Source organism: Monodon monoceros, unplaced genomic scaffold, assembly GCF_005190385.1.
Source record: "Monodon monoceros isolate NGI ecotype Baffin Bay Population unplaced genomic scaffold, NGI_Narwhal_1 Super_Scaffold_12, whole genome shotgun sequence".
NCBI lineage: Eukaryota > Metazoa > Chordata > Mammalia > Artiodactyla > Monodontidae > Monodon > Monodon monoceros.
In genome coordinates this window covers 8,442,273-8,464,560 of record NW_021703768.1, presented here as the reverse complement: position 1 = coordinate 8,464,560, position 22,288 = coordinate 8,442,273, and the positions used below count along the sequence as shown (strand labels likewise).

At 41.7% G+C, this 22,288-nt stretch overlaps 1 protein-coding gene across 2 annotated transcripts in view; it reads left to right on the top strand.

Annotated features, from left to right (window-relative positions):
• The window catches only part of SEMA5A (semaphorin 5A), a 471,369-nt gene extending 459,113 nt beyond the window's left edge, over nt 1-12,256 (top strand). For both annotated transcript variants that reach the window (XM_029215912.1, XM_029215913.1), the window contains 3 exons: nt 20-67; nt 4,852-5,063; nt 10,689-12,256. In XM_029215912.1, coding sequence (XP_029071745.1) covers nt 20-67; nt 4,852-5,063; nt 10,689-10,808 — 380 coding nt within the window. In that variant the 3' untranslated portion in view covers nt 10,809-12,256. The remainder of the gene's footprint in view (nt 1-19; nt 68-4,851; nt 5,064-10,688) is intronic.
• The last annotated feature ends 10,032 nt before the right edge of the window (nt 12,257-22,288 follow it).

The following is a 22,288-nucleotide window of genomic DNA, read 5'->3' as shown; positions in this document are numbered from 1 at the left end:
TTAAACTTTGTTTGTCCAGAAGTATCTGTGGCAAGATCCAGCAGCGTAGAAGAGAAAAGATGTGGAGGTAAGTTCTTTTTCTTAATTAATTTCAGGTATTTTCCAGTCATTTCTCTTGCCATATGTTTCATATGATGTTTCAGCTACTGGCCAAGAAAAAAATAAAATAAAACTGGAGAAACTCCTGAATCCAAACACCTTATATTTTGGCAATAGAAATGCTAAGGAATCCATATTTGACATCTGGATCAGTGGTTCTCAGGGGGTCCTTAGACCAGCATCATCAGTATCACCTGGGAACTTGATAGAAATGCAGATTCTCAGGCTGCACCACCATCTACAGAGTCAGAACCTCCCTGAGAGGGGCCCAGCACTCTGGCTTAATAAGCCCTTCAGGTGAGTCTAGTGGACATAAGCTTTATGGCCCAGTGATCTGGGTATTAGCTACAGTTAGATTTCCTATGAGTAAAACAGAATTCAACCATTTTCTTTATATGTATAGTGCAAATCCATAGAAACCAGCCTCAAATCTCCAAACTGCTGAAATGATAAAATGTCAGAATTTTATTATGGGCAAAAAGCTATACCTATATCTCCAGAGATGTTTTTCTAACTTCCTGCAACCCTGAATGACAGAAATCACATTCTCTGGGTCAAATCCATAATGCTTTTGGACTTTCCCATCTAGTTCTATCCTGTTTGGATGGGAGGGACTGGCTGTCCATTGATCAGAGCCCAGCCCTGGTCCACCTTTGGTGTCAGAGCCAAAAAGCACACACAAGACCAGCATCTTCATGTGTGTAGCTGATGACTATTCCTAACCATTTCTAACATAATCCATTCCAGCGGGAGGCCCCAGGCAGCTCAACCCAACGGGCTTTGGTCTCTCACACTCAGAAGGAATCTGGATTTTCATCGGTGTGTTTTAGGAATGTACCTAGTTATTAACTACACTGGTTAAGAATCTGCTATCTGTGACGCTCTATCTGTTTAGTCAGCCATCTGTTAATCCATTTGTTCAATCATCTTTCCTGAGCACCCGCTCTGGGTCAGTTTTGTGAGGGGTGTTGAGCTTACAGTGGGGACTCAAACAGCCCCAGCCCCTCTGGAACCAAAAGTCATATCCCAAGAGAGCCCTGTGCCTGAGAAGGGCAGTGTCTGGTGTCTGACTGGGTCAGTTCAGTGAGCCACTACTTGGGGATCCGGCTGCAAGATGAATGTTGGCTGGTTCACATAAGAAGAATTATAGCTGTAGTATTTTTAGGTCAGCAGTCACTGTGTGCCAGACACCGTAGAGGTATCCTATTTCATCCTCACAAAGAGCATTCGCGTGGGTGCCACAGCCCACTGTTCTTTACGTAAAACGCTTGGAGCTAGAGCAGGGTTTGGAAGTCAGCATTCTTCAGGTTATAGATGGGTAATACGGGTCATATAACGTATGACACCGCGAGGTCTGGGGGTCGCACTCCGTAACCAACCTCTTTAATGACGTTGCCGTGAAATGTAGGTGAAGTGAAGCTGCCAATCATCCTGGTTCTGAAGCAAATGATCAGGTCAGGTCAGGCTTCACTGCCAGGTGAGTGATGAAAAGTCAGTTTTCAGAGACATTTTTGTTTGGGGAATTGTAGGAAAGGGATAGCAGCCACGTCTTTTTATCTGTATTTTATAAATAGGGATCATGAGGGTCAGAGAGATGAGGTTCACACAAACAGTCTAAGTGAAGCCAGCTTTGGACCTGGGCAATGGGATCCCAGCGTGAGCTTTAAGCCCGGAGCACCACGGGAAAAGGGGCCTGGTGATGAGTGTCCCAGAGGAGGGTATCTGGGGTATGCAGCCACAGCAGCCCCGGCCAGGCGACACTCTTGGACAACAGCTGGGGTCACCACTGGAGCAGAGCTTGTAGAGAGTGTTCCTGCCCTGAGGGAGGTCAAGGCAGAACCTGGGGGCAGTCAGCATGCCCTCCAGGCCTAACACAAGTTCAAAAACCACTTTCCTCGGCCAGCCTTCTCAGGGTTCAGATACGGGAGTGCTGCCAAGGCCTTGAGCACCCGGGAGGACAGGATGCCGTAGGCTCACTTGCATCCTAAAATGCAGCTTCTGCGTGTTTGAACCAGCTGTACCAAAGGCTGCACCAAATCAAGCCTTGAGGTGCTATTGATTCAATCACAGAAACTTTAATTAATCTATAATATTCAGAACCAATCGTTTAGATCTTAGGCTGCTGACATTGACACAGCAGAGTAGGTGGGTAAGAGGTCAGATGGGGCTGAGAGGTAAAAACAATCACCTAGCAAGGATGTTTGGGGATGCTTTTTTCAGTTTGTTGAGAAGAATCAAACTTTGCACAGAAAATCAGCCATTTGAATCGACTGGGTAGTTGGTTTCTATTCTAGCTTTACTGACCAAAATCAACAGCAAAAAGCATTGTATTCAAAGCAAAGAGCCACGCTAAGCAGATTCAAGAGATTTAATAGGCTTGATTTTTCACTTATGCAGAAAAAATGTAGGCCTATTGAAATGTTCCAACTTAGCTATTTTTAGTTGCATGAGACACAGAGACTGTATAATCATCATAAAGATGTCAGCTGGCCCCAGCCTTCCCCAGGCACCTGCAGGAATGTTTCATTTGACTAATAACAAAGTACCTGCATAGGGAGAGAGCCATACATCTTCTATATATAATTTTATCAGGGCAGCAGAAGTACTTTTATCCATATGCTGCATTGACCCTGGGGGGTCCAAACGGCTAAAGTATAGAGAGATGACAACAGGTATGAAATCACTCTTTTATCTTGAGGGCAACTTCAGGGTTAGAGTAGAAGCTTCTAGCAGTTGCTGGTAGAATGGCCCCTGGATGCTTTATCCAGCTGTCCCAGGTTCAGCCCTAGAGTCTTCAGACAAAATCAGGAACAGCCAAAGATTTAGCGATTCCTTTCACTTTGTTAAACCAGTGACAGGATAATCAAGAAGTGAAACATTGAGGTGGATGTCAGGGAGTGGGTGATATCTGTGGAATGTTCTAGTAACGTCCTCCTGGATTATCCAGCTCCAGGTGCTGAAGACACCTGAGACGCGTGTTAGGAGTCACCTGTTTGGAGTCTCAGCATGGGTGGAGTACGTTCATTCCGGTTCACAGAGAACAGAGGACGAGGCTGCCTCTCCACGCGATGTTCATCCACCTCCTGGAGCGAATCTACCTCCCAGGGCCCAGGGCCCCGAAAAACAGTGTCCAGGAACAGCAAAGGGGCACAGCTTAAAGGGAGAAGCTTAGAGGGTTTAGGGACGGATGAAGGATGTTCGACCTGTGCTGTGGATCCCAGGTGAGGCGAGGACAGCTCAGAGAGTCCTCGGGAGGATCCCAGGTGTTTAAGGAGAAAACATCCCATAACCTGGGTGTAGTAGACAAACTCACGGGTCTTCTCTCCCCGAGAGCCCTGGGGACCTCCCCACGTGGCCCAGCAATCTCACCCGGCATCCACAGGGGTGCCCAGCAGGCATCTTCAGTGGTCCCATTTGGGTGCAGGGAGAGCAAGGGTGTCACTCAGCCCTCTGGTGGTGCATGGAGGGGACACCTTGGAAGAAAAGCCAGATCCCCAGGATGTGCAGTGGAGACATAGGGCCAAGAACCCTTAGGCAACTGGTTAGCTATACGGTGCCAACATAGCATAGAAAAATTGAGGTCCTGTTTTGTTTTACCTTATTTTCAGTAATCTCAGCTTCATGGTCATGGCTCAGATGTTGTCTTTATTCCCTGAAAGGCTTAAAATTTTGATTGTAAGGTGTTTTACCAACACACAATGAATATCTTTTTTTCTTTTGTTGCTCTTTGTCAGAGATTAAGCAGTTCTTGGTTAAGCTACCTTGATGTCACTCAAACCAATCCTGTCTTAGAGACATGAGTCCATGTCAGCTCGTTTATTCAACATTGTGTATTTATAACTCAAAGAAAATTACTTAAAGATGCTATTAGATAGAAAAAACACTTTAAAAAAAGAGGGTCATTTCATGACCATTAATAGATCATATTCCTTTGACACAAATCCTTTGTTTCTTTGGAGTAAGCCATTTTCTTTAAAAGGTCTCCAAAATACAATGTGAGTGAAAAAATGGTACCCAGGATAATGTTTACAACACGCACACATAGCATGCAAGTGCGCAGAGTGTCTCTGGAAGAGCACAGGAGAAGGTGGTGACAGTGGTTTCCTCTCAGAAAGAAAAAAAGATTTATTCTTGTATATCCTTTTGCACTTTTATTTTCATGCAATCAAATGTTATACAATATGTATATCTTCATATTCCAAAAAATGTAATGGAAAACATAAGAACGATATAATCGGAACACATTTTTAAATAAAATGAAATGATAAAGGAGGGGGAAATAGTCGGGCTTGCAGGTGAGCAGTGATTGGAAGTACTAGATACATCCTTGCTTTGTTCCCAGGACACAGCCAGGCTGCAAGCAGGGACTCAGCCTGTTCAGGAAAACAGAAAACATGTTCACTAGAAACCCCCCAGACCACAGATCATGCTGCACTTGAAACAGAAGAACGGTCTCTTACAAACCTTTAAAGAAAAAAGTGTCTCTGCTAGTGTATTTGGTGATCTTTAAAAGATCACCATATTATACGGTGGTTATAATCCATAAGAGCGTTGACTTAAACTACACTGAGCTCGCTGCAGAGAAGTGTCTTGGTGGCCACGACATTTCAAAGGAAGGCCCTATGATTTCCTGAGTTTTAGAAGGAGTGTGGAGCTTTCCATGGCGTCCTTCTCTTTTCCTCTGAGCCCACTGAGCTGGGGAGGAGTGCGTCCTTTTCCAGGGTGGCCTCACTTTTGACGTTGTCTTCCCAGAGTTCAACTTGTTCCACATGATCGCCGTGGGGCTCAGCAGCTCCATCCTGGGCTGCCTTCTTACACTGCTTGTCTACACCTACTGCCAGCGGTACCAGCAGCAGTCCCACGATGCCACAGTCATCCACCCCGTTGCGCCCGCCCCTCTCAACACCAGCATAACTAACCACATCAACAAACTGGACAAGTATGACTCGGTGGAGGCCATCAAGGTAAGGGATCAGCAGCCTCCACTGCAGCCAGGTGTGCAGAGAAGGCAGGTGGACCCTGATGGCAAAGCTCAGGGGTGGTGGCATAGGTGACAGGGTGGGGGACAAGGTAAGTGGCTCCTCTTATTTTTTTTATTTTTATTTTATATTGAAGCATAGCTGATTAACAACATTGTGTTAGTTTCAGGTGTACAGCAAAGTGATTACATGTATCTATTCTTCAAATTCTTTGGATGACCTGCCTTATTTATTTATTTATTTATTTTTAACATCTTTATTGGGGTATAATTGTATATATGTATACATATATCCCCATATCTCCTCCCTCTTGCATCTCCCTCCCACCCTCCTTATTTCCCCCCTCTAGGTGGTCACAAAGCACCAAGCTGATCTCCCTGTGCTATGTGGCTGCTTCCCACTAGCTATCTATTTTACATTTGGTAGTGTATATATGTCCATGCCACTCTCTCACTTTGTCACAGCTTACCCTTCCCCCTCCCCATGTCCTCAAGTCCATTATCTACATCTGCGTCTTTATTCGTGTCCTACCGCTAGGTTCTTCAGAACCTTTTTTTTTTTTAGATTCCATATATATGTTAGCATATGGTACTTGTTTTGCTCTTTGTGACTTACTTCACTCTGTATGACAGTCTCTAGGTCCATCCACCTCACAACAAATAACTCAGTTTTGTTTCTTTTTATGGCTGAGTAATATTCCATTGTATATATGTGCCACATCTTCTTTATCCATTCATCTGTCGATGGACACGTAGGTTGCTTCCATGTCCTGGCTATTGTATATAGAGCTGCAATGAACATTGTGGTACATGACTCTTTTTTTTTTTTTTTTTTTTGTGGTACGCGGGCCTCTCACTGTCGTGGCCTCTCCCGTTGCGGAGCACAGACTCCGGATGCGCAGGCTCAGCGGCCATGGCTCACAGGCCCAGCCGCTCCGCGGCATGTGGGATCTTCCCGGACTGGGGCATGAACCCATGTCCCCTGCATCGGCAGGCAGACTCTCAACCACTGCACCACCAGGGAAGCCCCCTACATGACTCTTTTTGAATTATGTTTTTCTCAGGGTATATGCCCAGTACTGGGGTTGCTGAGTCACATGGTAGTTCTATTTTTAGTCTTTTAAGGACCCTCCATACTGTTCTCCATAGTGGCTGCATCAATTTACATTCCCACCAACAGTGCAAGAGGGCTCCCTTTACTTCATACCCTCTCCAGCATTTATTGTTTGTAGATTTTTTGATGATGGCCATTCTGACTCGTGTGAGGTGATACCTCAATGTAGCTTTGATTTGCATTTCTCTAATGTTTAGTGATGTTGAGCATCCTATCATGTGTTTGTTGGCAATCTGTATATCTTCTTTGGAGAAATGTTTATTTAGGTTTTCTGCCCATTTTGGGATTGTTGTTTGGTTTTTTGATATGCAGCTGCATGAGCTGCTTGCATATTTTGGAGATTAATCCTTTGTCAGTTGCTTCATTTGCAAATATTTTCTCCCATTCTGAGGGTTGTCTTTTCATCTTGTTTATGTTTTCCTTTGCCGTGTAAAAGCTTTTACGTTTCATTAGGTCCCATTTGTTTATTTTTATTTCCATTTCTCTAGGAGGTGGGTCAAAAAGGATCTTGCTGTGATTTATGTCATAGAGTGTCCTCCCTATGTTTTCCCCCTAAGAGTTTTATAGTGTCTGGCCTTACATTTAGGTCTTTAATCCATTTTGAGTTTATTTTTTTGTATGGTGTTAGGGAGTGTTCTAATTTCATTCTTTTACATGTAGCTGCCCAGTTTTCCCAGCATCACTTATTGAAGAGGCTGTCTTTTCTCCATTGTATATTCTTGCTACCTTCATCAAAGATAAGGTGACCATATGTGTGTGAGTTTATCTCCGGGCTTTCTATCCTGTTCCATTGATCTATATTTCTGATTTTGTGCCAGTACCATACTGTCTTGATTACTGTAGCTTTGTAGTATAGTCTGAAGTAAGGGAGTCTGTTTCCTCCAGGTCTGTTTTTCTTTCTCAAGATTGCTTTAACTGTTTGGGGTCTTTTGTATTTCCATACAAATTGTGAAATTTTTGGTATAGTTCTGTGAAAAACGCCATTGGTAGTTTGAAAGGGATTATATTGAATCTGTAGATTGCTTTGGGTAGTATAGTCATTTTCACAATGTTGATTCTTCCAATCCAAAAACATGGTATAACTTTCCATCTGTTTGTATCATCTTTAATTTCTTTCATCAGTGTCTTACAGGCCTTGTTTTTGTATCCATTCAGCCAGTCTATGTCTTTTGGTTGGAGCATTTAATCCATTTACATTTAAGGTAGTTATCCATATGTATGTTCCTATTTCCATTTTCTTAATTGTTTTGGGTTTGCTTTTGTAGGTCTTTTCCTTCTCCTGTGTTTCCTGCCTAGAGAAGTTCCTTTAGCATTTGTTGTAAAGCTGGCTTGGTGGTGCTGAATTCTCTTAGCTTTTGCTTGTCTGTAAAGATTTTAATTTCTCGTTGAATCTGAATGAGATCCTTGCTGGGTAGAGTAATCTTGGTTGTAGGTTTTTCCCTTTCATCACTTTAAATATGTCCTGCCATTCCCTTCTGGCTTGCAGAGTTTCTGCTGAGAGATCAGCTGTTAACCTTATGGGGATTCCCTTGTATGTTACTTGTTACTTTTCCCTTGCTGCTTTTTAATATTTTTTCTTTGTATTTAATTTTGATATTTTGATTAATATGTGTCTTGGCGTGTTTCTCCTTGGATTTAGCCTGTATGGGACTCTCTGTGCTTCCTGGACTTGATTGACTATTTCCTTTCTCATATTAGGGAAGTTTTCAACTATAATCTCTTCAAATATTTTCTCAGTCCCTTTATTTTTCTCTTCTTCTTCTGGGACCCCTATAATTCGAATGTTGGTGCATTTAATGTTTTCCCAGAGGTCTCTGAGACTGTCCTCAATTCTTTTCATTCTTTTTTCTTTATTCTGCTCTGTGGGAGTTATTTACACTAGTTTATCTTCCAGGTCACTTATCTGTTCTTCTGCCTCAGTTATTCTGCTATTGATTCCTTCTAGAGAATTTTTAATTTCATTTATTGTGCTGTTCATTATTGTTTGTTTGCTTTTTAGTTCTTCTAGGTCCTTGTTAAATGTTTCTTCTATATTCTCCATTTTATTTCCAAGATTTTGGATCATGTTTACTATCATTACTCTGAATTCTTTTTTCAGGTAGACTGCCTATTTCCTCTTCATTTGTTTGGTCTGGTGGGTTTTTACCTTGCTCCTTCATCTGCTGTGTGTTTCTCTGTCTTCTCATTTTACTTAACCTACTGTGTTTGGGGTGTCCTTTTCACAGGCTGCAGGTTCATAGTTCCAATTGTTTTTTGTGTGCGCTCCCAGTGGGTGAGGTTGGTTCAGTGGCTTGTGTAGGCTTCCTGATCAAGGGGACTGGTGCCTGTGTTCTGGTGGATGAGGCTGGATCTTGGCTTTCTGGTGGGCAGGACTGCATCCGGTGGTGTGTTTTGGGGTGTCTGTGAACTTATTATGACTTTAGGTAGCTCCTCTGCTAATGGGTGGTGTTGTGTTCCTGTCTTGGTAGTTGTTTGGCATAAGGTGTCCAGCACTATAGCTTGCTGGTCGTTGAGTGGAGCTGGGTCTTAACGTTGAGATGAAGATCTCTGGGAGAGCTTTCACCAATTGATATTACGTGGGGCCAGGAGGTCTCTGGTGGTCTAGTGTCCTGAAATTGGCTCTCCCACCTCCGAGGCTCAGGCCTGACACCCGGCCGGAGCACCAGGACCCTGTCAGCCACATGGCAGACATCTCAACAGCTACAAAGGGAGCAAGCAAGCATTTTCTGACATGCCTTTTAAGCTTCGCTGTTCCTGTGAAAAGGTGGCTTTTCACCTATTGGGAATTAGGTTAAAAATGGGACATGGAAATGGCAACAAATAAAATGCTGGAAGCTATCGAGTGATTGGTCACCATCCAGATCTGCCTCCACTGTGCCTCAGCACCAAAAGAGCAGTCCCACCAAAGAGAAGAGCTCCGTGCTGAGGACCTGCACATGCTGAGCAGTGAAATGAGGATGGGGTTTGGTCAATCAGATATACAGGTCCATGTACAGGTCCATTACAGGAATCCCCAGGATGGCATCCTGAGAACAATTGTTACATTGTTATAAAGACTATCTTCTAATAACTTTGAAGCATAATGACGTTTCTTCAATTCTGTGTAATGTTGATGCTGGTGCAATTGGTGGGGGGAGGTGATGCATTGTGTTAAATTTCCTGAGTGGGTGATTAATAACCCAGTGTTTCACCCAGAAATTTAGAGTGAATGACCAGTCTCCTTCTTGTTCTAAGGAAGAAAATGTGGAAAATGGGTGAGCCTGACAGATCTAGGTTTATGAGTCACTTACCAGCCAGGTAGACTTCTCCCAGGTATTCATACTAACTGAGCCTCCATTTTTTTTCTTGGTGAATTGGAGATAATGAGAATAAAGTGAGGTAAATTATACACAATGCCTTGAACACTGCCTGGCAAAATAAAAGTGGTTTTTATTTGAGGCATTTTGCATCCTGGCTCAGAGTACAAGTTACTTACTTCTTTGAACCTCAGTTTCTCCATCTTTAAAATGGGTTAACACTATGTACTCCTGTATCATTGTTGTGATGTTTAAATGGACTAAGGTACATGAACCCCAGCATCCAGCAAATAGTGGCTGTTGTTCTTACTGTGTCTACACAAGAGGTCAGGAATGTGGCTGGAAAGACATCACAGGCTCTTGTTACTGCACCCAACCTCCCCTACCACCCACGTGAATGCAGGGAGTTCTCATGAGCTAAGTTACTTTCATTTTTTTTCTTGTTTTTTTTTTCTCTTTTGTCCTTCCATTGCAGTATAGTTGATTTACAATACTGTGCTCGTTTCTGGTGTACAGCAAAGTGATTCAGTTATACATACATATTCTTTTCTGACTCTTTTTCATTATAGGTTATTACAAGATACTGAATCTAGTTCCCTGTGCTATACAGTAAATCCTTGCTTTTTATTTTATATATAATGGTGTGTATCTATTAATCCCATACTCCTCATTTATCCCTCCCCCACCTTTCCTCTTTGGTAACTGTAAATTTGTTTTCTATGTCTGTGAGTCTATTTCTGTTTTGTAAATAAGTTCATTTGTATTGTTTCTTAGATTCCAGATATAAGTGATATCATATGATATTTGTCTTTGTCTGACTTACTTCACTCAGTATGATAATCTCTAGGTCCATCCATGTTGCTGCAAATGGCAGTATTTCATTAAGTTACCTAAATTTTGATATTCCTGTTAAGTTGGTGGTTCTCCTTAATATTCTTAGGGAGTATTTGATGCCCTCTCTCTGCTATGATGGTTTCCTTTGAAATGCAGCACTGAGGATACAGGGGAACCTCAGATATGGAGGAACCACGTATCTGGAGGGAAGACTATAAGTTATACTCTGGTTTTTGACTTCGAGGAGGGTCAGTGCCCCTAACACTTGCATTGTTCAAGGGTCAACTGTAATTGTCTCCTAACTATATTCTCTTTCTGAAATACTACTTACTGAATATTCCTAAATCTTCTATTTCATTTTTTACAGGCATTTAACAAAAACAACTTGATCTTAGAGGAAAGAAACAAATACTTCAACCCACATCTCACTGGGAAGACCTATTCTAATGCCTACTTTACAGATCTCAATAACTATGATGAGTACTAAGAGTTCTTCTATTTTTGGCTTCCTGTAACTGCCCCAGTTCCTCAAGGCCTGTGCTCCATGACTGCCCATGTCTCCAAGACTTCAGAGATGGAGTTTGGGTACATCTCAAGTGCATTTCAAGCCACTAGTGTCCCATTGCTGCCAAAAAGACACATTCTTAAAAGCAACAAAAATCTAATCGTGAAAATCTGGTCTACAATTCTTGATCATTGTTTAATGAGCCATGGTGTGCAGGGTTTTTTTATTGTGTTCAGTCCATTTTTCTAACAAGTCAGTTGTTTTCTTGAGCTTTTTCATAACTGTACCACCCACAATGGAAGGGGTCTTTAGAAATGTGAACATCTTCTTGACCTTGAGTGTAAATCTTCATGATGTTTTAATTCAAGAAATTAGGCACTTTATATGAGAGCCTCCCCACCTCCGCACGGTTTATAGTATTGATAAAATGAAGAATCTGAATGTGGCCATACAATGACTCACCATGGATCTCCATCTTCTCAATCTGGATGATACTGTGTGTGTTTGGACTTGGAATGCTTCTTGCCTGAGGTTACCCAGGGATTCAACCTGGCTTATATCTGCAAAGGTGATGGTATGAGGTGTGAGATGCTCTACCCTTGGTCTTGCTGCCATTACTGTATTGTCCCTGGGGTAGGTGAGTGTAAAGAGCAGAGGTACAGACATGATGAAGGGGGAACATGTTCTACATGCTGTCATGAAGCTCACCTTATTCTGACTTGTGGATTTCATGGCATTTCAGGGAGCTCCTTGTCGCGCATCGGCCTGGTGGCCCACCTGTCTGGTCCACAGTAACATCCTAAAGAACCACTCTGTAAAATAACCACTTGTTTAGCATTTGGATAACAGACTCTACACCTCCCCTCTCTCTGCAAAGAAAAATCTTGAACATTCATGATACTGATGAAGAAAGTATTGAAAGGACTGAAATATAATTGAAGACAACTTTTTTTTATTTTCCATGTTACAGAAAGTATTGAAAAACCTGACATTTAATGAAAAGCAACTTTTTTATTTTCCGTCTCCCTGATAGAACTAATGTATGGCCATCAGCCCCTACCAAGAGGATTAATGATGTGTAAAGCTGGCTTTGTGCAGCTTGTTGCTGTACATATTGAAGGGCTCCCCAAGTACCAAGCGGTCATTTGCTTCCTCTAGCTCAGGTGAGAAGATGTTCAGCTCTGGTGCCTCTTGTTTTTGATCTCAGTGCTGCTTTGCCATCCATCCACTCCCACTTCTCCCTGCCTGGGGGCAGCAGCCTTTCAAGAAGTACCTTGAGAAGTCAGGGTGTTGGCAAGTAAGGATTTTAATGATTCCATGGTTCTGAGCTTCGATCATTCATAAGCATTTCAGGGTGTTATGATACTATCCAGAGGGGTCCCCAGGAGAAAAAAAAAAACAGGGTAGATTACTCGCAAAAAACTGATGCATGACATACGGCAGTTGGTTGAATAATTATTGAAAGTAAGAACAAGATTGAAATTATTCATTTTATGCCTCTGGGTGTCGTGATAAAGGCCTGGGTGGACATAAAGACATGTTCTTACTGATAAATGAAACTTCAGATCTGGGAAAACTTACAGTGTGGGCATTGAGGGACACAGACTTTTAGCCTACATAGGTTGGTTAGGTTTTCACCCTATCCAATTTAAAGATTTGAAAGATCCTATGTTTAGTAATGAATGTTGATGAGTTCAAAATATTCTTATATGCCCAAATTTTCAGAAACGGCTCTACTAAAATTAAAGTCTAAATTGCAGTTGGGCTCTGGGAGGTCTGATAGATTTCAAATGAATGATTTTCCGGGTCTTTCCAGTGGGAAGTTCATGCTACATCTCCCGTATTCCTTGTATGCTGTATGAGATTGCTGTTTCTACGCAAAGTCCACACTTAGGAAGTGAAATTTAGCCAGATAGTTTTCTAATTTTCCTTGGGTTGGATTTTCATTGGATGCTTCAACCTGTCTCATCACTTTCCTATAAGAAAAATGTCCTCATTTGTGTAGCGTATTTTAGCCTTTTTTTTAATTCCTCCCCCGCAATATTTTCAAAGCTTAGACGTTCATTCTCTTTCCCCTAGGAAAGAGGATACTGATATTTCAAAAAAGTATCACTGGACTTGATGGGAAATGCTTCCCAAATGACATCAAAGTTGGTCTTTAATCAATCTTGTGCAATGACTAGGGAAACCACCCTTCCCTACAACGGAATTTTCATGTTGTTGATTACATAAATCTTTACAATTATCACTGCAAAGAAATTCACTCATTTTTGTTCCCTGACACTCTGTTCAAAAGAAAATTGTTCTCCTCTCTCTCTCATCCTCCTTCCCTCCCTCCATCCCGCCTTCTTACTTAACAGGATATCAGTTTGTTTAGTTTTAGCTATAATCCAAGTATTTTAAGCATCTATGGAATAACTTTTGTTTTCCCATCAGTGTAGAGCTGTTGCTTATGTGTTTATGCTTCCCCTCCGTAGCCCTCATCAAGCCTCCATGTGATGGGCTTTCACATTGGTACCTACCACTTCTACTGGAACCTTCATAAAGCACCTCTTCCTTAGGCTGGGATGGTTGGGATTCCTGCCAACACTTGTCACCTTTTAAATTACTGTGTGATTTCTTCATTCTCTTTATCTTTTTCCTCCCTCCCTTCTTTCCTTCCTTCCTTCCTTCCTTCCTTTCTGGTACAAGCAGTACAGATAGAGACTAATATTTTAAATTGCATCTCTCTGAGCCTAACATCAAATGGCATTAATCACAGTTTAATTTCTAGGGTTATTTCTGGGTACAATTGAAGTTTGGCTGATTTTCATTAGGAAACTGGCTTTAATCTCACATTTAAATTCTTTGGAAGTGATTCCCCGTGCTCAGTGCTTTCTCTAGACTAGACTAGTCACTGTTAATATCAACCCTGCAGTGCCACAGAATCCCTGCTCGCTGCATAGCGGGTGGCCTTCCCCAAATAGCTCTGAAGATGATGGCTTTGATGACACTGAGGGCTTTGTCACCCTGAATGAGATGGACTCCTGTGAATTCTGAGGTGCTCTGGGGGGCACAGGATCAGCCTCTGTTGCGTGAAGACCCAGCATCCCCAGACTTGGGTGTTTCCTTACCCAGTTGTCTGACTCGCTTTAGGCATGTTTCTGTGCTGCTGACCCTGGACGCTTATGGGAGGTTCTGAACTTCCCTGCTCCTTCAGAGACATTTCACTAAGCCTGTAGATTCTGACTAGAATCGGCATTAATACTGGGAAAAAAGAGGGTTCCCTGTGTGTGTCAAGGGTGGGCAGAGATTTTAAAGGAACTGAGAGGAGTAAAGGGCGAGTGGACGTGAGGACTCCCTGCCGTGAAGAAGCCTCTGTCCCCAGGAGGGTTCAGCCCATGGGCACGGCGTGAGCCACGGGTCTGGCCCCATTGACTCACCAGTGATGCAAAGAGAAAGGAAGCAAATGTGGGAGAAGGTGACCTTGAAAAGAAGGGTACCTGGTCCCTCCCAGCCGAGTGTCCTGGACATTCCCAGGTGGGGATCCACGATCCGCTTGCGCAGTCCTGTGGGCTGATTCCTGGATCTTGCAGGATCAACTGCCCAGAGTGCAGGCGAAGGTGCCTCTATTTCCTTATTTATTTGCAAAAGGGTGAAATTAATGGGAATCAAAGCCTGTGTGGTGAGAGTTCCCACTGGAGACTTTGGTAGAGTTCGTGAGTCAGATGCCTTTCAAGTTATGGACAAAGTCTCAGCAGGGGAATCCCAGGGGCTACCTGAAGGGATGCTGTTTGTGTAACCACAGATCAAAGGAGATTTTATTAAAAGATATATCAGGTCTGCGTTCAGCTAGTCATTTTGTGTAAACACGTCCTTAATGCACATTGGAGGTGCAGCCTCCTTAGTGTCTGAATTTACAAATATCCCAGTGCCCCTTTATGAGATTTCCCTAACTTTTAGAATCAATCATGTCCATTACCCCAACACTGTCAAACCACTTTCAGCATTGACTTAGCCCTGCGGGCATCAACTTTCCTTAGCCCCAGGGTGTCTTTTATATTTCAGTGGAGTTTTCTTATGTGTGGCATTTTGGGGTAACTATATTTAATTCTGTCTTTCTGTTTCAAAAAGTGACTCTGGAACATCTATCCAGAGGCAACAGGTAGGGTAGCAGTAGTGGATGCCAAGCACTGAGTCTGACTCCAAGCTGCTGCTCTCCATGTGGCAGGGCTGTGCTTAAATCCCACAGCTCCAATAATCCTTGTCCGTGAAGGCAGGGAATTAAAACACTAACCTTAAATCTACTCATATGCAAGCTCTCTGCTCTTATTTTTTAAGATGATGCAAATTGGAGTACACAGATCTCATTGGCCATGCCCAGCACATTTATTCCTTCTACTGTTTCTATCATTTCATGGTAATTTATGTTGGCTTGGTGATTCATGTTGACATGACATTACCAAAATTGATTAACTCTGATTACCTATCCTTAACTATTATCAGACACTAGAAAGCCATTCTGATCAATGGGTGTGAAGTGGGAGAACATTCATCTTGGCCTGAGAAATGTACAAAAGGGAATGCCAAATATTTCAAGTGTATTACCATGTAAGATAAAATATTTGGAGACCAGTGGCCATTGTGGAATTTATTTCTGCTGTTCTCTCCTATTGAAGTCATTAATATTAGTTGATTTAAAGATGTTTTGTAACTCTATAAATACAGAACCAATGCATTCTGGTTATCCATTTTGATAACCTGATAAAACACAAGAAGATATATTGCTTTCATCGTTGCTTATTTTCTCTTTTGGAAATTGAAAAGTAATGAACAAGACGTAAAGTTGGACCATTGGCAGGGATTTTTAAAATGACTATTCCATAATCTTTTTTATGGTTTTATGTTAAAGATGTGTTATAGATATTTTTGTAGCAGATGGATCAAAGTGGGATTTTTTTAATGATCATATGTTGCATCATCAAAAATTTGGTACATGTTTCAGAAGTGTTAAGAATGGCGACCTGTTCTCTTTTGAAAATGTAAGTTCACATTGCAAAGGGTCTAAGAGCATCATCAAAACCAAAATCAGAGCCTGACATGAATGTACTGTTCCTAGTGAAAGGTGTCTCATATAGTATTTTCAGAAGACCATATTAGTTTTGCCATAGAAAAGAAAAAAAGCTACCAAGCTTATTTCCCATGATTCAGTACCAATTCTCATTCAGGCAAACATGTTTTACTTTGTTGCCATGATGACAGTAACTAGTGAAATATACTTTAAGACCAGAAGGGAGAAAAATTGAGATAGAAAACCACTCTATGGTATTTCTTAAACTAACGTGTTGGATGGGCAATAGAATTCATTCCACCTCTTGCATATCAGTCAGAAATCTGAGGCCAGCAGTTCAAACACGATCCTGTACTTTCTCAGATTTTTGGCAACTTAATGCCAAAAATGGCCCAAATATTATAGTTCAAAATGATCCCCATTTTAGATAAATACAAGCTGGAGAGCAAAATCTGGATTCCAGAAAATCCAAACTATCCCCCTAACATGTCACTAAGAAAGAGCCTGATTAGTAAGTGCAGATGGTTTAATTTCCTATTAAAAGTGGCCAGTGCCTTGTTTAAGATAATGATTTATCATTTCATCTGGATATTATTGGTTGAAAGCAGAGGACTGATTGGCTATACTTTGAAGAAAATCATTCTTATATGCCTCTTTGAACTCAGGAATAGAAAATGAACAAGAAGCACATCATCGTCAGATGTGATTTCCACCCACACTGCGGCTATGATGCCAGAATGGGTGCCACGATGTGTTCAGAATTTAGGTGAACCCAGCCTTCCAGAAACTGACATCACATTAATTTTACATTTTCCAAAAAACACCTTAACGTTCGTTCTGTAGTGGGAATGTCAATGGGATGCCTATAGAAGTTAGAGGGTTTTGTTACTGTCTGTCTTCAGGCAAGTCTGTAGATACAGGAAAATCAGACATAGGCTGGTGATGACTGGCACAGATATGGTGAGTGGAATGAGAGCCAGCTAGAATATTACCTGCTGTTTGTTTGAACTCAATGTCAAACTTGCTTCATAAGTTCACAAAGTTTTCATTCTTAGTCTGGGTTAAGAAAGTTAACAGTGTTTCCTCTGCTAAATTTGATTCCTTTTCCCCTGTACCATGACTGTTGGCCAAAATCAGACTTGAACTTTTGCACTTTGGGAGAAAGCACACTATGAACCTTCAACACAAGCACCTACATCCACCACCAAAATTCTACACTGTCTGCAAGGGAAGTGCACAAAATCCAATGTAGGATTCTTCAAAAGTGTGTAACTAAATTTGTGTGTTTTGCCACTTGATGTGACTTTTGAAGATGTTATGAAATGTTAAATGCCTCATTCTGTGTTAATTTGCTGTTGCTGTTTTGTGATACAAAATAAACTTATTTGGGATTATTTCTTTTTTTTTTTTTTCATGGAACCTTCTCCCGAAGCCACCTTGACCCCTTGGTAAACTTACAGAAAGTTACTGATCTTGAAATTAATTTTTAAAAGACCATATATATTAATCATAATGGAGCTTTCTTAGAATGAGGTAGCACTGTCTCCCCTTTATTGGAATGAGAAAAACAGAGCTTTGGTTGCCCTGTTGGAATGCTTGTGGATTTCTGGGTATTCCCCCTCAGGACCAATGGGGGATGGGGGTTTTTCAGCCCTTACATTTGACTTTCAAGGTTTCACTGGAAACCTTGTTGTTAAAAATGTGTAATACTGATTTCCAGTGGTCTTCATTTTTTTCCGTTTATCAATTCACTGGTCTTAAATGCTCACTTGAGAGCTGTCCAGGTCTATATCTACAAAAGTTGCTTAATGACACCTGGTAGATACACTGTTTTCAAAATCAGTTTAAGACACCAGCTGAGGCAGTGCAGGCAGGGTGCCCATTGCCCGCTGCCCTGGATCAATGTCATAAGTTCGGGGAAGTGGCGGGCAGGTGTCTCCCAACCAGTCAGCAGAAACCAACTCTCATGGGCTCCCAGCCTCAACTCAGAGGAAAACAGGCATATTTTTGAGCTGGTATCCCCGAAGTGAAAGTGTCCCACTCACTCCCTGCTCTTGGCGAGTTGCCAGGTTCTATAACCCAAACCTCTGCATCTTTTATAAACAATAGATTCATGAAGGATGATCCCGAGTATTGCCAACAGTCCCCCAAGCTTCCTTCCATACCAGCCCCCTCTTCATCTCTATCTGCCAACATTTGGGGGACAAAATAAGAGAATCCTGATTATGTACAGTAAAAAATGTATTATATTTTTTGTACTTAAGCTTTATGTAAATAGTTTGTCTCATTCCATTGTAAGTTAGCATTGAAATAAATTCCACCACTTAGGAAACAATTTAGTGGCATTTTTCTTTGCGTAGCCTCAGTGGCCCCTGTGTCCCCAGATGTGCTGAGGCACGATCACTACTTGAAGGATAACGTTTCATTGGACTGAGACTGCAGACGACCTCTGGGGAGAGCCCCATAACACGCTCCTGTGTGATCAGATGCCACAGCCTCTTGTGTGGAGGCCAAGACAGGACCAACCAGCTTTGTGATGATTTTGTGACGCCGTGGACAACTTTTACAAGTATTTCTATGGGCAATAAGAAGTGTGTGCCAAGGAAAATCGATCAGGTTTTTCATTTACAAGGAGTTGGTAACCTGTTCTGCTGATGATCGGCTTGCTGTTATATTAAACTCGCCTTCTCCACAGCACACCATATTTCATTCTTCCTTGCATAAAACAAGGTTTCTCTACAATGAACTGCTATTAGCATGAACACAGCTAGAGGATGCCTGAAAGACGTATTTCAGTATTCATGATCCCATTAAATCTCCTTCTCTCTCTCCATATGTATATGTATATATATATATACACACACACACACACACACACATATATACGTCTAATATATACTCACATTCATGTCAATATAAACATACCTGTGTATAATTCCACATATATATAATCTCCAGTTAGCACAAAGCCGAAAGGCCCATTTAATATGGATACAAATATTAACATAATAAAATAAAGCTATACAAAAATATAAACTAGCGACGCATGTGGTAATGATTAAACTACTTTTAACCCCAACTAATGAAATATTAATTTTTAAAATCTGTCTTTACCCAGATGATCCAGGCTGACTACACATTAAAAGACTTCTCTGCTTTTGGAAGGTTGGCTGTCCTTTAGTGCTAAAAGGGCAGAAGAATAATTTCCTACAGACTTTTGGGGAGGTCTGTTTTTCCCGATTAGGCAGGCTGACAATCCAGGAGATTATTAGTTCTGGCTGCATATTAGTATTATCTGGGGACTTTAAACAAATATATGTCACCCAGACCCCATCTCAGACCAAATCAGTTTGGATTCTGAGTATCTGTATTAGATGAAATATTAAAATCTTAAAGCATTCCATGAAGAACCTACATTTGTTAGTTTAGAAAATGAGTGGAATAAATGCGGTACCACAATTCTCTTCCTTGTGATGTTTTTTCTGAATCTTTGTATTTACAGTGATGTACTCTAATATTTAGACATTTCCACCCCATGCTCATGTATCCACCTCCTCTTTTTAGAATCTACTTCATTCACTCTTAACAAATACAATTGAAATGTTTAAAATCCCTTTCTGGACATATTTGAAATATACAATGTAAATTTCCATTTAAAGCTCCTCCTTGAGCCCAGCTTGTGAAGAATAGTAGGGATGATTGAATGTATTGACTGCACAACTGTAGGGAATTAATGTAAGAAGAAATTTTCCTTAAAATAGTATCTGAAACTATGTTTATTTTCTGGAATTGCACTTGTTTATACTTAGTTTACTTCTTTAAAGGAGTTTGTTTATAAAATCAAACAGAAAGTGATGTCTGAAATGGCCTTTCTCTCATTAATCGGCTTGACGTACATTTTCCTCTGGAGTATATGAAGCCCTCACCCAAACCCCTGCGATCACAATCAGAACCAGATCTGAAAACAACAGGAACACATTTGATAAACATTTGATAGTTCTGGGCAGTTCAGAGCTCCTTAGACCAGTTACTAAAAGTGTAACAGAGGAAACAAAGTCAAAAAGTAATAACCCTTTGTGAAATGATCCCTCATTGAGTACACAGGAAGTGCAAAAGTTCATCTCTAATTTCAAAAGCCATTATTAATATTTTGAAAATGAGTCTTACCATAAAACACAGAGAAAACTTTGCTGAACTATAACCCAAACCTCTGCATCTTGTATGAATAATAAATTCATATTATTTTTCAAATTCATATGATTCAAATGAATTCAAATCAAATTCATATTATTTTTCAATCTTAATGCATGTGCGCTCCACGATATTTGTCAGGTGTTTGCTGTGGCCTTTGCCAGAGGGTGAATTTTTCGTCACAGTGGTGGTTTTGAAAGCAGCTCTGTTGCCCCTTTCCTGTTTGCCCATTTCTCTTCCCCTCTAACCTTAAAAGAACCTAATTATAAGAGTGAGATCACTAAGCAACTGAAACTAACTCTTGACTTATGATCTCCTGAATGCTCACCATGTCTTGTCTAACCTGTTGATACTTTTCCTAGATAAAAAGAAGTAAGATTAGCTCTCTACCCCCAGTAGGCCCTGCTAAGCAGTCCTGCAGGCAGATCACTTGGGCAGGATAATGTCTGGAGAAAGAGTCAGCCGGTCTGCACGCAGTGGAGATGCAGAACCCAACCTCCTGCCTCAGTGGCTCACTGAGATTCTCCCCCCACCCCACCCCATTTTTCCCTTTAAAAACCAACCTGGCTGAGCGGAATCTTCGGAGTTCGTCTCAGGACACAAGTCCACCATCTCCCCAGCGCCTTTCCTTTCTACTGATTAAAGCACCTTTCCTTTCTGCTGACACTTGCCTCTCAAATTATTGGCCAAACCTCGGTTTGATTACAGTTTCATGGGCCACCTTTCCTTAGAAAGCTGGGAGCAGTGAAGACAGCCACACTCAAGTGCTGTGCAGAGGTCTGTCCACAGGTCTCTTCCTCTTCAGTTTCTTCCGTCTTCCTCTCTCCCACCTCAGCACTGCTGTCACCTCCTTGTTCCTGCTACTAGATGCCTGAGACAGGCGCCCCCTGGTGGCCAGGCATCGCCCTTCCCTGAGAGAAGCATGGTTGGGGGAAGCAACATGGCGCCAGGGCATTCCCATCAGGAGGACAGATGGGCAGCCAGGACTAGACAGCCATCCAGTGGGAGGATTCAAGTGCACACACTTGCAGATCAGCACGGCAGCTGGAAAGTCCCCATTCTGAATCTAGGAGGTGCTCCTGTTTGCTGAAGAGACAAGGGAACACACACTCGTCACACTCGTACACAGGACAGCGGCAGGGGCTCCATTCTGAACTGGGAGAAACATTTTCCATGGGCTTCAAGTCATTCTAACCTAATTCTTTGTGACACATGCATTTTGTAGGACATATTCAGGATAGATCCCACTTTAAAGCATCTGAAGCTTATGTAATTTGAGTGTCTTTGAAAGAAAAGGAATACAAAATTCACACTATCAAGTCAAGGATGAAAATTAATGTTCATTCAGATTTAGAAAAGAAATCTGTACAAACTTCAAATTTAAAAAAATTACGACAGAAACTACATATGTAATAAATTGAAGAAAAATAACAGAGTACGTGTGTTAACTGCCAGACAAAAACTATTCTACTGAGAAAATAGAAAATAATTATTAATCAAGGTGGATTACCTTGTTATGTGTAACCACATGTAAAATTTTAGCATTTTTGTCAACATTTGGAACATTTCTACCAACTTCCCTTCAGGTACAAGCTAAGACAGTAGGATGATTACCTATGCAGACCAGCTTATGGCTCTGTGTTTCCAAATCTTTCTTCACTATTCACAGACTTGGGGGCTGTGCACTGCAGGACGGGCCCTCCAATGCCACATCTTTGTGTCAGCACATGGTGACATGACGGAGGGAGGTTGAGTGCTGCCACATCGACAACAAGACTCTGCAATAACATCACTTTACATGGAGGTGACTGCAAACCACGTGCACACTCTTCCCGAAGTCCAACTGAATGTAGTCCCCACCTCAGTTTCCCCACAAACCCTCCCAGAAATGCCCACAGCCACTCCAGTGCCCCCTACTAGAAGGGGAAATGTGATAAGGGGGTGGGAAATCAGGATGGAAAGAGAAAGGAGTCTTACATGCAGTTGAATTCTTTACCTGATCACATTTTAGAAAATCACTCATATTTTAGAAAACCACATGACATATGCAAGTGAGGGGATGAAGCATGTGCTCCATTCTCTCCATGATACTCCATCTCTGGACCACTAGGCACAAGGTCTGTGCTGGAAAAATGCGAGAACAGAGTTGGCTAAGACAGCTGTGCGTTTGGATCCCTGATGACAGGGAGGCCGTGTTGGGCTGGGTTCAAACAGTGACTCT